Source organism: Drosophila subpulchrella, chromosome 2R (assembly GCF_014743375.2).
Source record: "Drosophila subpulchrella strain 33 F10 #4 breed RU33 chromosome 2R, RU_Dsub_v1.1 Primary Assembly, whole genome shotgun sequence".
NCBI classification, from domain to species: domain Eukaryota; kingdom Metazoa; phylum Arthropoda; class Insecta; order Diptera; family Drosophilidae; genus Drosophila; species Drosophila subpulchrella.
The window spans coordinates 16,165,599-16,181,381 of NC_050611.1; the positions used below are offsets into that span (position 1 = coordinate 16,165,599).

The 15,783-nt window shown below is 39.1% G+C and overlaps 3 protein-coding genes across 3 annotated transcripts in view; 1 reads left to right on the plus strand and 2 right to left on the minus strand.

Annotated features, from left to right (window-relative positions):
• The window catches only part of LOC119550335, a 65,781-nt gene that overhangs the window by 23,493 nt on the left and 26,505 nt on the right, over nucleotides 1–15,783 (plus strand). Inside the window, exons 3-4 of the mRNA XM_037858954.1 lie at nucleotides 6,150–6,457; nucleotides 14,976–15,150. Of these exons, the coding sequence (XP_037714882.1) occupies nucleotides 6,150–6,457; nucleotides 14,976–15,150 (483 nt within the window). The remainder of the gene's footprint in view (nucleotides 1–6,149; nucleotides 6,458–14,975; nucleotides 15,151–15,783) is intronic.
• Nucleotides 9,507–12,347, minus strand: LOC119550337 (odorant receptor 59b). Its single transcript, XM_037858956.1, has 3 exons — nucleotides 11,578–12,347; nucleotides 10,759–11,116; nucleotides 9,507–10,699 (listed from the first exon to the last, which is right to left on the minus strand). Exons 1-3 carry the CDS (start codon nucleotides 12,345–12,347, stop codon nucleotides 10,631–10,633), a joined length of 1,197 nt encoding a protein of 398 aa, XP_037714884.1. The 3' UTR covers nucleotides 9,507–10,630.
• Nucleotides 12,887–14,311, minus strand: LOC119550336 (putative odorant receptor 59c). The gene is made up of 2 exons (XM_037858955.1): nucleotides 13,533–14,311; nucleotides 12,887–13,476 (listed from the first exon to the last, which is right to left on the minus strand). Exons 1-2 carry the CDS (start codon nucleotides 14,309–14,311, stop codon nucleotides 13,014–13,016), a joined length of 1,242 nt encoding a protein of 413 aa, XP_037714883.1. The 3' UTR covers nucleotides 12,887–13,013.

The following is a 15,783-nucleotide window of genomic DNA, read 5'->3' on the forward strand; positions in this document are numbered from 1 at the left end:
CTTTTCGACCAAAATGTTTGCCAACTTTACTGGCGCGCCTGCAATAATAATAATCATCGGGCTGGCAAAGTGCGTTGAAAAGAAGTTACCAAGTTGAAAGCAATTAATGGACTAAATCAAAAAGCATTTTTTGAACAATGGGAAAAAGTGCAGGGTGGTCTGGTGGTCCTGTGGCCAGCATAAACATGTCAAAAACAAGTGCCTGGGGCTCAATTAGCCGCCAGCCAGCGAAGCGGAGGCCAGGCAGCCAAACTGGGCCAACATGGGGCAACTTTTAATTAATTGAACTCCTTTTCCTGCTCCCTAATTGAGCACACATATTGCCACGGAGCAGGAGTTTCCCAGTGATTTCCCACTCATCTGAACTTTCATCTTTGGGGTCTAATGTCAAATTGGGTAACAAAATTGCCTGCCAAATTAGCCATACATTTTGGATAGGCAACCTCGGCAACCTTTTTAATTTTCGTTAACATTAAGATAATTAAGTAGGCTTTTAGTTGGTTTTTATTTTTTTAATTGTATTTCAAAAAGTTTTTGAAGACCTCCTATTTTGGATACACAAGTTTTTTCGTTAAATTTACAGGATTTCCTTTAATTACCTTTCTCGTTTTAATATGTTAAACTTTTTATAATGTTTACTTTTAGTAGGTATTGTGTATCTAAAGTTTCCAAGTTCAAGCTTTAAATTTACACCAAATAAATACATTTTGTTCTTTAAATATACAATTTGTAAGCTTCTCCCAAACATTTAAAAACTTTGTTTGCCGAAGTCAATTAGCATATTTATCTTATATACATGCTAATATACAAAATGGATTATTATGCCTTCACATCACCCTTTGATATTTTAATTACAAAACTAAAAAAAAGTATTTCAAAAAGATTCCCCATCTATGATATTTTGCATATTCATGTGTTCTTCCTTTGAGTTAATATAAAATAAATGATTTCCCTTTAAGGTATAATTTCCCAGTCCTCTTCCAAGAATTACAAAACATAATTCGCAGAAGTCAATTAGCAGGGAATCATATCTAAATATATATATTATCAGTTCTGCCTTTGCCTCACCGTTTGATCATTTAATTATGGCCTAATTAAAATTGGCAAAAAGCCTTGACCGTTATGGGTCATTAAAAGCGCACCCGGCAAACAAATAAAGGGCGCCCAACTTCAGACAAAAGGGACGCTATCGTCTGAGGGTTCCGGGAAAGGCACCTCACCATCATCATCATCATCTTGGCCATTCAGTCATTCAGTCAGTCGGCCTTTCTAAGGAGTGTGTTGAAGTGTCCTGGCTTTGAATAATTAAACCGGAGCATTTCGCTTTCAATTAAGATGTCGACACGCAGTCAGAGTCGCAAAAGCAACGGGTGCTCGAGGCCTCTGGCCAAAGGACACGGCCAACCCGAAGGACTCTTGAGGACTTTTCGGTGCGTTCGCATGTCCTGAGAGTCCTCCGCAGATTCGTGTTCCCCCCTCTTCCGCCAGGTGCCTAAATTTACAAATTTTATTTCATTTTCCCTGCATAATTAATTTTATTTGTTCACACTCTGTTCTAAAAGCATTTAATTTCCTTGTTTATGGCTGGCCAATTAAATTATTTGTTCGGTTAGCGTGCTGTTTTGCATTATTTTCAAAATCAATAGGGACCTTGGCAGCGACTTTATTGCAAATATGAGCTAGGGAGAGGCGGAAAAGCGGCGGGAAAACCCCCAACGCAATGGCCTTGTCAAGTCAAATAACAAAAAAAGCGGCTTAAGTGCCGGCAGGCAGCTTTCCTCCTTATTCCTCAACATTTTCAAGGCGCCTCAAGTTTCTAATACGCGTTTTATTCGGCTGACTGGCATCATGTGCTAAACAAATAAGCGAAACAGCCATCTCTCAGGTCCCTTTGGAGATTTCTCACAGTCTCGGTAGTTGGGGATTTTGACAAAGCTGCGGATATAAATTGTATTGCTGCCTGCTGTGAGAAGAAAAGAAAAACTTTTTAGCCTGGTCCAGTGATGGGCCAACATATTTTTTTAATTAAACGTCAGGGAGATCCACAGCTCAACTTTCCGATGCAGTTGCGTAATTACAGCACAGGTGGGCATCATCAAACGAAAAAGTAGAGCGAAATTCCCAAGCAACCGCATCATAGGGGGTTCCCATGGAGGTCGGAAGCCTTTAAGCGGGGCTTTAAACCTCCGCCGACTCAGTAAACCCCTTTCCCTGCTGCCCCAAAAACACAGCACACAGACAAAGGCCAAAAAGGGAGGGAACACTTTCGAGTACTTAGTGAGTTACTTACTCCTGGATCTCTCGTCCTGGATGCACCTCCATCTGCAGCTTGTTATACCCTTGCAGAGGGTATATTGATTTCAGTCAGAAGTTTGCAACGCAGTGAAGGAGACGATTCCGACCCCATAAAGTATATATATTCTTGATCAGCATGACTAGACGAGTCGATCTAGCCATGTCCGTCTGTCCGTCTGTCCGTCTGTCCGTCTGTCCGTCTGTCCGTCTGTCCGTCTGTCCGTCTGTCCGTCTGTCCGTCCGTTTCTACGCAAACTAGTCTCTCAGTTTTAAAGCTATCGGGCTGAAACTTTCCCAAAAGTCTTATATCTTTTGCAGGTAGTATATAAGTCGGAACCAGCCGGATCGGACAACTATATCTTATAGCTCCCATAGGAATAATCGGACAAAAAAATGAAAAAAAATTATATCTTTGGTGTTTTTTAGCATAAAAACTCCTAAGCTTGGAAATAACAATTTTTAAATAATTTTGAATTTTGAATTAAATATTATCGAAATCGGACGACTATATCATATAGCTGCCATAGGAACGATCGGAAAATTTGTGGAAAAATAATATGAAAAAAATTATAGCTTCGGTGTTTTTCAACATATAACCTCCAACGCTTGGAAATAAAATTTTTTAATTAGTTCTGAATTTCGAATTAAATTTTATCAAAATCGGACGACTATGTCATATAGCTGCCATAGGAACGATCGCAAAATTGGTAGAAAAATAATATGAAACAAATTATAGCTTCGGTGTTTTTTAACATATAACCTCCTACGCTTGGAAATAACATTTTTTAATTAGTTCTGAATTTCGAATTTAATTTTATCAAAATCGGACGACTATATCATATAGCTGCCATAGGAACGATCGGAAAATTGCTACGAAAATAATATGAACCAAATTATAGCTTCGGTGTTTTTTGACATATTATCTTATACTATTGGGAATATCATTTTTTGTGTTTTTAAATTTAATAATTATAGCTGCAAGGGTATATAAGCTTCGGCTTGCCGAAGCTAACTTCCTTTCTTGTTTTGCCCTTGTTTTCACCTCTTTCCCAGCACTCAAGTGCTGAAAAGTGTTTTTAGCACACTTTAGGACACAGTCTCAGGGGGCAGCGGGGGTGGAGGGGGCGGAAAAGCCGGAAAACCGGCAACACTGCAACTGTAAGCGTCCCAAACTATATAAGCACACCAGCAGTTCAAGTTGTCTGCGGAGAATGTTAATTGGGGAACGAGGTCTCGTCGGATTGCACGGTAAACAATTTTATTACGGAAGAGGAAACGATTTCGCAAAAAATTCATAGGGAAAAAACCATATTTTATATATATTTTCAGATAATAAAAAAAAAACAAATGAAATTAGAAATTGGAGTCAACAACTTTACCTTAGTTTTAGAAAAAGATGGATTCATCCATTTTCTCATACGCATTTTCACCTTAATGTTATAAACCTATTATAATTTAGATTTTAAAACCTGCCTTTAGTTAAATATGCGGACAAGAAAATGGTCATTAATACCTACAGTTTCTTCACTTGAAAGGAAATCATTTATGAGGGAAGATTTTTTTTTTGAATTTCAAAAAATTCCCATGTTTCCAAAGTTCAGGGGAAATACATTTTAGAGTGTGTTAGAGGGATAGACAAAATATTCCAAACGTGATTTATATATTTTGTAGGACAATAGCCAGGAAGAAACATTTGTTACTATAAATACAAATATTTAGTTGAATTTAAATAAAGTTTAAGTGTACAAAACAAGTACTTGGATTGCCCAAAACGGTTTTCAGGACTCAAAACAATGTTTACAATTGAAAGACTATACATACAAAATTAAGATGACATCTTTAAGGCCGAAATACCTCTTCTATAAGTCCGATTGCAGTGCTGTGAGTGAGATATTTGCACTCATCATTGGCCATGTGCCGAAAAAAAAAAGTTTGTGTAGCCCATAAATAATGAGGGGCTGGTGGAAAAAAGCTGTCAACTCCATGTCGAGCTCCCAGCTAAGTCAGCATTATCACCAGCGAACAATGTCGGCGGCGTCATCATCATTAGGCGACTTTTGAGCCCCCGAAACGGCCTTGGACACTCGCATGGATTTGGATTGGGCCAGTGGGTGGTGCCGGTGGTTGGGGGGGATGGTTTTAGCTGGGGAACTGACAAAATGCCTTTGACATTTACAAATGAGGCCCGCCAGCGAATTAATGAGCCACGCCCAATTAGCGAGTGTGTCACATGAGGGAGTCGCAAGATCCAGAGTCTTTCACCCGAAACCGGCTTCTGTTGCTCCTGGCTAATGTATTGGAAAATGGAATTGAAGTCGATGCTGCTACATTTTTTCTGGGCACCCCCCTCCCTTTTTTTACCCTCTTTACTGTAGTCCCCAGCAATTTAATTAATATTACGCAGACAGTAAAGAGGTGGTAATTTCACCCCCATCACCCTAAGCAAAAATCTTCAATGTAATTTTCTCGTTTACCCATTTTCGAGGTAGTCCGATGAGATGGGAGATGGGGGTACGGAGGATACGACGGCATCCTGTGCCGGGGCCTCAGACAATGGAAAGCCAGGAGCGCACTTGAGCACAGTTTGAGGCGACTTGAATGCGCCGCGCCTATAAGTATGCACTTGTAACGGCCAGGGGGCCATAGAACACCCACTATCCGCCCCTCCTGGGGTTGTAAAAATAAAAACGACAGACCAACAAAAATGAAAGGAAGCCAATTCTTAGAGGGACTTCCCCTGCCCGGTCCACTGGGCCACTTTCGTTGCTCTGCCCGAGCTGCAACAAAACTTATTATATTATTCATGCCCTGCCGCCGAAAAGGGTTGCCCCGCATTTTGGGTTAAGACGAGCTACGTGCCTGCATTACTTCTAAATAAATCGTTTAACGGCCTCTTGCGATTATTTAAGATTATTTAAGATTATTTAAGGGGTTTCTTAAGAAACCAAAATATTAGGCATAACTTAAATAAAGCAAATAAGAATATTCAAAATAAGATTTTATGCATATTAAGACAGCCCAAAATAAAGACTTGAATTCAAATATATTTAATAATTGTGGTAGATTTAAAAACAAACTAAAAATAATTTCGAATTCATAAAAGAAGATTTATAATAAAATTGAATGCATATTAAAGCAGCGCAAGGTAAAAACTTGAAATCAAATATGCACATCTAATAATTATGGTAGATTTATAAAGGAACTAAATATATGTTCGAATTTGTAATATACTTCTTTTTGTTTGGGAATAAAAGAGTAGAAAATGTTATAGGAGCTTTTTAAACCAGGGATCAAAAATATCTGATTTTAAATCTAAAAACATTACCCTATCCATAATAAGCAGCCAGTTTAGTAAATAATTTTATTATCATAAACAAAAAGAAGAAAGAAACAGACATTTATCCCATAGTTTATTTCTTGAGGTATTTAAAAACTACTCTCAAATAAATGTATCCCATGGACTTTTCAAGCTTATTAAAGTGTCGGAATGTTTTCTGATTGATTTTATTTTAAAAGTATATTTTTTAGGTATTTTATAAAAGTCTTATCTAACAGATACTTTAGAAATTTTAAGCAAAAGTCTTTTTAGTAACAGTTTTTGTGTGTTGGTGCTTTCATTTTTCAAGCGATAACCTTTACATAATTTTTACATCTCTAATATATTTTGAAACAATGTAATCTAATTCTCGATTTGATGATAGTAAGAGTGTAGGAGTTTCGCTACTTGAGACTCCCTCTCTTGTCATGCATTTTGAATGCAATTTCCTGGCCAGGCCAGGGCCATAAATTCAATTTTTTTCCGCTGGCCTGCAACTAATATCCGCTGTATGGCCTGCTTGTGTTGTCTCCGGCAGAATCTTCAAGACCACCGGCCGTTCCGTCCAGGAGGATGTCAACCTGCTCCACGCCTCCGTGCTGTCCATGGTGGAGTTCGACGATGATATATTCGCGGCCGGAAATTGCTTCGATTGGAATGAGCATCCCGCGCAGCCGGGACTCTTCTGCCCCTTCGCCTACCGCCTGCCGCCTCCAAATCTCGGAGCGGTCTTCGCCAAGGATCTGGCCATGGAGTACCACTATCTGGGCAACACCTCCGAGTGGTTCTTCCTGGCCCGCAAGAATGCCGAGAAGGTGATAGCCCGCAACGAGCAGTATCTCAAGTGTAAGTATTGTCCCTGATTTATTCGCCAGCCTTATTTATGGCACCCCGATAGCGAAGAGCCGCTCATATACATATACATATATATATACAGCATTGAATACTTTTATTTTTGGGGCTATTTAATCTGCGACTTCATTAGTCACCGCCCCAATTGCGTATATTTCACCCAGTTTTATCATGACCGAAAATGTCGACTGGCAGCGCAACAATTAAGCAATAATAAATAAGGAAAATAGGATCCCGAGTTGCCTTTAACGTGGAAACGCCACTTTAAATGGAAATTACCCACCTTGCCAATTTAGCAGTTCCGTTCGTAATTAGCCCGATTCCGTCTGCTCCGGCGAGCACCTAATCCATTCTCACGGCCTTCTGCTCGACTGTCCGGCGTATTTGACAGTGATGCGTGTAAGCTAATTTTATGCAAGACCCGCCACGAAGCTTCCTGTCATAGTCCATAGTCAGGGTCTTAGGATTTGCTACTCGGCTGTCAGAACTTTCTACTTACACACGGAACAAAATTCTTTCAGAAGTCCATTGCCTTTGATTTTAGGGGGGCCAGGGACTAAATAAATAATGGACTTAAAGATGTGCCTCCCTTAGATTTTTAAGGAAAATTTGGTTTATGTTTAAATCTTTAAGGCACATCTTTAAGTCCCTGCTTAGTCCTTAGTTCCCAAAATATTCCTAAAATATTTTATATATTAAATATTTATATATTATATACTTATATATTATATATTTGTATATTATATATTTATATATTAATATTATATATTAAGGCAATGAACTTAAATTATCCTTTTTTGTCCCAGTGCACTCCCAGCTTTCCCCTTAAATTTCTAAATATTTAAGGCGTTGCGTTGGCAAATTGCGTCAAATGAATTTTAATGATGTTGGCCTGTCCCATCCTCACACTTGTCCGCCAGTTTGCATAACTTTCACCGCCCCATTCCCCAGAAGGCAGAGCAAATGCACTTGACACGACCGTGCCGCAACATTTCAAAATAATTTGCAAATTAAAGGTTACGGTTACGCCACGTCGCATCACCCCCCGCATTCCACCCCTCCCCCGGCACATCACGAATTTCCCATGTTTTCCCATTTTCCGGCTTGCGTGTGCAGCGGTGGCATGCAAATTATTTGTTTGCTTGCCTACAACTAATACTAAATGCCGTGGTTGTACCCGTACATGGGCTTTTCGGTATTTCCCTGGTATGTGCACTGAGAGAAATGATCGTTACCTTACAGGAGAGCAAGGGCTCTGTATTCTAGAGACCCTTTCTGAATATCATTTCAATTATTTTAAAACAAAACAAACAAATTTTTGTAGATCCACTTACAACTCAAATATTGAAAGGAATAACAAAAATTAATTTTTTAAGTTTTAGTTTAACGTGAGGATGAGAAAATGGTCCCATGTTTATCCCTTTTTTAACTTCTATAAAATATTTAAAGTCAATTTTTTTGTGATGCTTAAAAGCAGGTTCATATATGTTTATGTTTTCAACATCTAAAAAATATTTTTCTCCTTTGTAAAATTGTAACTAAACTGTAACTAAAACTAAAACTTCAGAACGTTGAATACAAAAAGTCCTCTTGTTATATTAGTTATATTTTTAATCTTATAAGAAATTGCGTAATAAGTAATATATTAAAATTACAATTATGGTCTGTCATATCTTAATAATTTAACACAACCATAGATAGCATAAATATACTTACCTATTTAAACAAATAAATTATATTCACGTATAAATCTGGGTACTAACCACCCAGTTCGTTTGCGTATCCTAGAGATGTTAAATCATGTGATAAATCATTCCATAGCCTCATAGGGCTTATTTTCATCTTCTTAAAAGTACGAAAATTCCTATTGCAGAATGACTGCATTTAAAATGAAACTTTTGTACTTTATCAATCAAGGAAGGTTTATGTTTGAACAACACTGAAGGGAAACTTTACCCTATGCATTACTTTCCAATTTGGCCAGACCACTTTGCATATATATTTTCCTCCGTGTGACCACTTCCATTCCTTCATCCGCATCCGGGCCTGAAAACCGGACTTGGCCGCAGGCTCTAGGCCCTCAAATTGCATGGGCGAAATTGCATGAGATGCCGTTGAAAAATGTGTGTGTGTGTTACGTATACGCCGTGTGTTCGATTGTTTCCCATGACTTTGGCTGTGACACTGCCATGTCCCTCTGTGGCTGAGGGAAAACAAATGGAATCGAAAACAAACATTCTGCAGAGCGGGTGGGAAATTTGGGGGCGGGCTTTTCCACTAGCCCATGCATACTAATAGCGTTTTGGCCCGGCCAAAAGCTGATTGCAGGCTGCCAGCCAACTATTTGCCATAGATAGAAGTCCGTTCCTCATTCGTTTGTTTGCAAATTGAAAAGACGGAAAGAAAAAAAGGAACGGGAAAACCAAGCCTGCCAAATTATATTTGTAGCTCTAACAATAAACGAAAGCGGTTCCGTTTCGACATCGAGTCATTTATCTAGCGCGGAAAGTTGTGTAAGCCCCGGCAAACTATGATTTATGGGGTGCTGAAACTACTGCCGCATAGTTGCCTTTCGATTTATGCACACTTTTGCATATTTGCACCCGCCTTTAAAGTTTGCCCTCTAAAAAAGTTTCGCAGCGAAAACTTTCTTACCCACTCGCAAATCGCTTTAATGCGGCTTTATTAAATTTACTCTTTAATTTTTTTTTGAAGGACATTTCATCGGTGAAACATTTTTTTTTCACACCACATCCAATTTGCGGCCAATTCATGCGCTATTAATTTGATTATATGTTTGCGGTGCACAATGCAAATGTTGCTCCTTTTTATGTGCCACCGAAAAAAGGCAATTCGCGAAGTGATTACCTTTTCATTGCATAATTAATAATATTTTTTGCCAATCGGCAGGCGACTGGCGCCCCACCGAATTGCGCAATCAATACGAATCGAGTGCTTTTAATAGCCTTTTCAGCAGCATTGCATTCACTTTATTGGTTGTTATATTCCGAAAATTATTAATAATGCCAATTTAAGTGCACTCGATACTATAATTTAGCCTAATTGCTCATGGTTTAGAGACTCTGATGTTTAGAAAGGCTCATGAAGTCATCCATAAATGTGGTATGATAGTAAATATTTGATTTCCGTTTTACTAAATTGATTTTTCACTTTGATCAATATTTGAATGTGTTGCAATATTTTGATGAATATTTTTCCTTTCCTTTAATATTTATGTCATCTAAAAGTGCTCTATTGATTTTACATATTTTATTTGCGTTTACTTTTATCAATATTTTGAAGCTTCTAAAGGTATTACTTATTTAAGCGAATATATTTCTATTCGGATATCCTCAATTTAAATATTAACTTATTTATATTATATAGATAAAGCATGAAATAAAATTAAATTGCCATATAAACATGAGTTTCTGCCCATTTAAGTAGGGTTTCGATTGGCAAAGGAAACTGTGAAATAGGAAAAATAGGTGAATTCCCTCAAGGATGTCTGCTTTTCTATTGTTCGTTCCCGTCTAATACACATATTCCTATACGTATAGTGCAAATACACATATATCAGGGTCCATCTATCTATCCCACCCCCATAACCACTTTACATGTTTATGTACTCATTCGTGGAACATTCGTTTTGTGGGGGATATGATGGCGCGTGTGCGGCAAGTAAACCGCAAAAATATGTCATAATATTTGCTTTCTGCCACAAGTCTGGGCGATCCGTTTTATATTATTGTATGTATTCCTACTCCGCCTTTTCGCTGGTCACAAGTCACGTGTTTAACATAAAATTTAAATAAAAATCGCATACAATATGTAAACGGTTATATGTACTTCCTGTGGTTGCTCCTCCATCCAGGGCAAATATTTTCCGAGCTTTGGGCCCATTTGCTCAGACTGCTTGTTGTTACACTCGTCGTCGTCTGGCTGTTGTAATTTCCGTCTGCTAACGCAATTTGCAAATTCTGTCTGACTTTCACATCCTTTGCCATGGCCATTACCATTTACCAACTAAATCAGCCGAAATCTTATGAGATAAGCCACAACATATACACATTTTATGCAAATCACGGGCATAAAGAATAGCTGAGGGGCTGTTTTTTTTCGTTGGAGGCTTGGGCTACAATTTGAAATCATTTTTGTGAGCTAATTTTACTGGAACTGCTCGGCCAGATTCATTTGTCGCACTATTGTAATGATGCTGAAGGCGAACTTGGCCACCTAAAAATGGTCAAATATGTACTTGAGTTCTGGAAAGGAAATGGTATTCCCTAACTCACGCTTATGTTGCTGTTCATGGAGATTGGGAATATGCCTCCTGCAATGAAAATAATAGGCTGCTGGACATGATGCATGAAGTGGACCAAGGTAGCCCTGTAACGCGGCTCTGCATCCACCCAGTTGGATTGGAAAATCGTGTTGGACAATTCCTGGGCATCATCTATAAGCAGATTACAGGTATAGCAAAAGGGAAAAGTCTGCAATAGGATGGTTATGACGAAGAGCAGGGAGGCCACTCCCTTCCAGAAGTTCGAAAAGAAGAACACATTGACCAGAGTCAGACCCAAAACGGAGCCAATCAGCGCAAATTGGACGAAGATGGTCCGGGAAATCATAGGCCTTATCATGTCACAGCATCTGGGGGAAAAATATGCCTATATTACTTACACTCAGAATAAAACCAAGCTACATATTAATTAAAGTGCAAAACGTACTTGTTTTTAGAATTTAGTTCTTTGATCATAAAAAAAACATTAGAAAAATATAGCTTTATCCACAGCTATGTTTAAATCATCCTTGTTTCAAGAACTATTAAACTTGATTTAATAGAAACAGAATTAATTTGAGTGCCTAATTTTAGAAAGTTTTGTACTCGTAATAAGAAATACTTATTTTAATATCATTTTTTAAATATTTTGGATCATATTAAAAATTTATATCGGGAATAAAGCATGCTTATGTAGGACGTTTCGGTTTTCGAGAATAATTTATTCTTGATTCAAGCACGCACAAAAAAAATGAAGTCACTTATTAAGCGTGCTTGAACTTAGAAGCCATTTTTTTTGGGTGTACGAACTAAGTAATTTAGAATCACCCACTTCAATATGGTCTTGTGATCCATAACGCAGTTCACCAAATCCTGATAGTTATCGGCCTCACTTCGCTCAGGATCCGTTCGCAGATTTCGCACATGATCCTTGAGCACCTCCATGTGGGCCCGAAACATAATGGTGAACATGAGGGGATACGTATCGGATAGCTGATCCTGCAGCACGGCAAAGGACATGGTGATGTACTCGAATATGGCCTGGATCCACAGGCTGCCGAGGCCATCGCGCCAGTCCAAAAAGGGATTATAAACGGACCAGGGAGGACGACCACTCAAGGCATACGATAAGAAAGTGGATCCCGCATATCCACAGTATATGAAGCTGTAGATCAGAAAGGCATAGTTGCAGCGGGCCACCATATTGTGGATCCTTTCGCGATCGCTGTCATTCTGAAGCCTTTTGTCCAGGTGATCCAATAGCATCTCCGTTTTCCTCAGTCTCCATAGAAACAAGTAGGTGATGGTGGACTTCACCGAGGCCCCGTAGACATTGATGCACACTTGCAAGGAGGTGAGGAACTCGCCGGGTGTAAAGTTCTTGAACTCCTGGACATAGCTGATGATAAAGCCAACGGGCAGGTAAAATACGCCAAAAGCAAAGGGCACACAGGTCCAGAAGAGATAGATGTATCGCAGGACTCCCTCCTTCGGCGGAATCCAACCAATTAACCACATGGCCCTATATAGATATATGTTACCCTGGCGGGACTGCACTTTCTCCGTCAACGGAGCGGGGTTAATCAGCCGGAACAACACCATGATGACTGGATACTAACCCGTTCAGCTCCTGCACCTGCATTTTATACTCTCACCCACGCCCATCGATAATTGACCAGGTGCCCCGATTCCCTGGTAAAACCACGCCCCTTCGTTTTGCACCCTGTAATTAGACTTAACCAACGGTGGTCAGGTGTTAAGTGCTAAGGGGGATTTATTATTGAGGTGCAAGCAGGCCTGTCAACTGCCAATTAGCCAGCTTAATAGTTAATTGTTGGCGGGTATTGGTTAATAAATCAATCAAGGGTTGTCAGTTGAATTTTAAAGGGGTGGAAAGGACTATTTTTTAGGGCAAAGGGCTTTAATGATTATTTTAAGAATAGTTTTTGAAGCAATCCACATACATGTTCTTATATTTAAACAAGTAATTTTAAGAAATCAGAACATAAAATTTATGATTTCTTTACTGACTATTGCAATTCTTTTAGAAGGAATTCAGTATATATTTGACTTAATACTTGACCCGTTTTATCTAGCCTTCCTATCACTACATGGCCTTAAAGATACTTGAAATCTTCAAGTGTGTACTCACTTCTAGAAAGTTTAGTGCATGTGCAAGCACTGACTGCTAGGATACTACAGATACTACAGAGTGCAAGTGTCGGGATGCAAATATTAGTATTAGATCTCCCCTCTTTGCACTGCACTTTAAGGCTCAACTTCCCCGGCATTTGCCTTGTTGTTTAGAAACTTCTCTCCGAGATTCATTTGCTTGACGATTGTGATAATAGTAAAGGCGAATTTGGCCACTGCAATATTACTCTGCACCGAAATGGGAAATATGGCTCCAGCTGTAAATTGAATGGGTTGCTGAACCCGGTGCATAAAATACAGAAGCGCCGACTTATAACGCCTATCTGCAGTTATCCAATTTGAGTGAAATAATGCATCGCTGACTTGGACACAATCATCGATGAGATGTTCGCATAGCATGCAGCAGGGAAAGGACTCCATGCAGATGGCCGTGATGAATGAGATACTCGCCACGACCGTCCAGATGGTATTCTCAAATAGCAAAATACTTATGGCAGCCAATCCCAAGTCAATGCCCACCAGCATGAATTGGGCAAAGATGGTGATGGACAGAATGGGACGAATGATTTCGGTACATCTAAAATATATAATTCTTTAAATCAAATACCAATACAATAAGCCAAAACATCCTACTGAATGATGGTGCGATGATCCTGGATGCAGGCCACCAACTGTTCGTAGTTCTCCTTCTCACTGAGCTCCGGATTACGTCGCAGATTCTCTATGCGATCCCTCAGAATAGCCAGATGACATCGGAACAAGGAGATGAAGACTATGGGATAGGCATCCGAAACCAATTCCTGCGTGGTGCCTATACAGACCACAATGTATTCCATAAGCGAGGCAATCCAGAGTTGCCAATAGCCACTCCGCCAGTCCACAAGTGGATTGTACAATTGCCAAGGTGCCGTGCCCGAAAGAACCGATGTAAAAAGGTTTAGGAAACAGAAACCCATGTAAGTAGACAGGAAGACAATCACAATCAGATTGACACGAGCCACCGTTTTATGGAGAATCAGACGCTGCGATGGGCTAACACATCTCTTGTCCAGTGGGGAAATCAGTTCATTCATCAAGCGAAATCGCCACATCGAAGTGAAGGTCACACAGGTCTTGATCAAATTTCCAATACAGTTGACGTCCACCGGCAGGGAGGCAAGAAACTCCGTCGGCGTAAACCTACTAAAGTGCTTCACATAGGTGAGCGTTAGACCCAACGGTAGACCTACGATCCCCAGCAACATCGTGGTAAAAGTCAATAAAAAGTATATCCGTCTAAAGAAACCCTCCCTGGGAGGATTCCAGCCCAAGACGAATGCAATGCGATAAAAGTAATCACTGGCAACCAAGGAACTGATGCTATGGTTATCAAGTGGTGCAGTTCGCAGACGTTCAAAGAGCGGCTTCTTCATCTCACTGAGTTCGATTTAATACTTCTAAGGAAGAGATTCCCCCAAAGGGGTTTTATACGGAACAATTGGAATTCCTGATTTGCTTTTAATGTCTTGTCATTTTTGTTTTATTCATCAGAGAATCCCCCGAGTCATCCAAGGCCGCCTGTTTGCATTTATAAAGTCATTAGTCCCAGGAATGGCTTAGGCAATGCAAAATAATCAAGGTGAAGCACTCAGGAAATATAACTAGTTAGATAAGTTTTCCTTTTCACAGGGACTCTCAATAACAAATTGTACTCATATTTAGTAAGTAAATTATACTTAAATCCTTTTTTATCGTTTTAAATATATATAAACCCCTATAAGTAGAAATTATCCACCTATAGAATTGAAGATAAGTCCGTATCACCCAAAAATGTATATAAATATAACTATATTTCTTATCTTAAAATATAGTCTCTCAGCAACTAAAAAAAAACGAAAAAGACTCCTAATAAGGTAAACCAAATTATAAAGTCAAATTAAAAGGAACATTTCTCGCCGTGTACCCCATGGGGTGCACTGAATTGCTCGCTGAATCACCGAGCTGCTGACTGCCGTGAAAGGCTTATCGATTTCTGGGTCCTCTAATTACAGTTTGCATAATGGATAACGCTATTGAAACCATTCTGTTGCCTTGCAGCCTTTCATCTCTACTCGAACCGCACGGAGGAGCGAATCGAGGACGACACGCTGGCTGTGAAATATGAGGATGGCAGATGGTCAAAACCCTATTACGACTGCGGCGGGGGCAACATTTGGATGCTAACCTACACGGTGCCGTTCTTTGGCTACGAGAACGGAACCTATCACTTCAAGTGAGTATACCAAAGAATCCATATTAAATTCTGGGACATATACATAGGAAGAACTGGAAAACTTACCAATTTTACAACCTATTTTCGCATGAAGCTGTGACGATAATCATCTGTCTGATCCGCATGGCATATCTACAAATATTTAACAATTCATTTATAATATTGTGAGGAAAGACTTATATTTATTGAGGGGTGCAACATAAATAACTGACTTTAAATAATTTATTAAGGTGTCTAAATGTATGCTATGAAAAAAGGAACAAAGTCTTTCGCGACAGATTCATCAAACCTGCTTATTTAATATATGAAGTACGTCAAGACATTTGAAAATCTTAGTGATTTCAAATAATTCATAAAGGTGTTTAAAAGTATGCTATAAAGAACATAGTCTTTTGCAATGGAATTTCTGATTTAAAATATATTGTTGCATACCTTTAGACACCTACATTTAATAATTCTAGTGATTTCTGTGGCACCCATCGTTAACAGGTTTCTATGACGATTCGAATTAATACAAAAATTTTTTTTAACATAACAATGACTCAATTATTAATTTACTCCGATTGATTGGAGTGGGCGATCCTTTTTTTTTCTGTGCATGGTTTACAATGACAAGTATAAGCTGGAGTACGT

Coding starts and splice junctions, on each gene's coding strand:
- LOC119550337 (XM_037858956.1), bottom strand. CDS start 12,347: ATGGTGTTGTTCCGGCTGATTAACCCCGCTCCGTTGACGGAGAAAGTG. Junction 11,117..11,577: donor GATCACAAGACCATATTGAA/GTGGGTGATTCT, acceptor TTTTTCCCCCAG/ATGCTGTGACATGATAAGGC. Junction 10,700..10,758: donor CCATGAACAGCAACATAAGC/GTGAGTTAGGGA, acceptor GACCATTTTTAG/GTGGCCAAGTTCGCCTTCAG.
- LOC119550336 (XM_037858955.1), bottom strand. CDS start 14,311: ATGAAGAAGCCGCTCTTTGAACGTCTGCGAACTGCACCACTTGATAAC. Junction 13,477..13,532: donor GATCATCGCACCATCATTCA/GTAGGATGTTTT, acceptor TATATATTTTAG/ATGTACCGAAATCATTCGTC.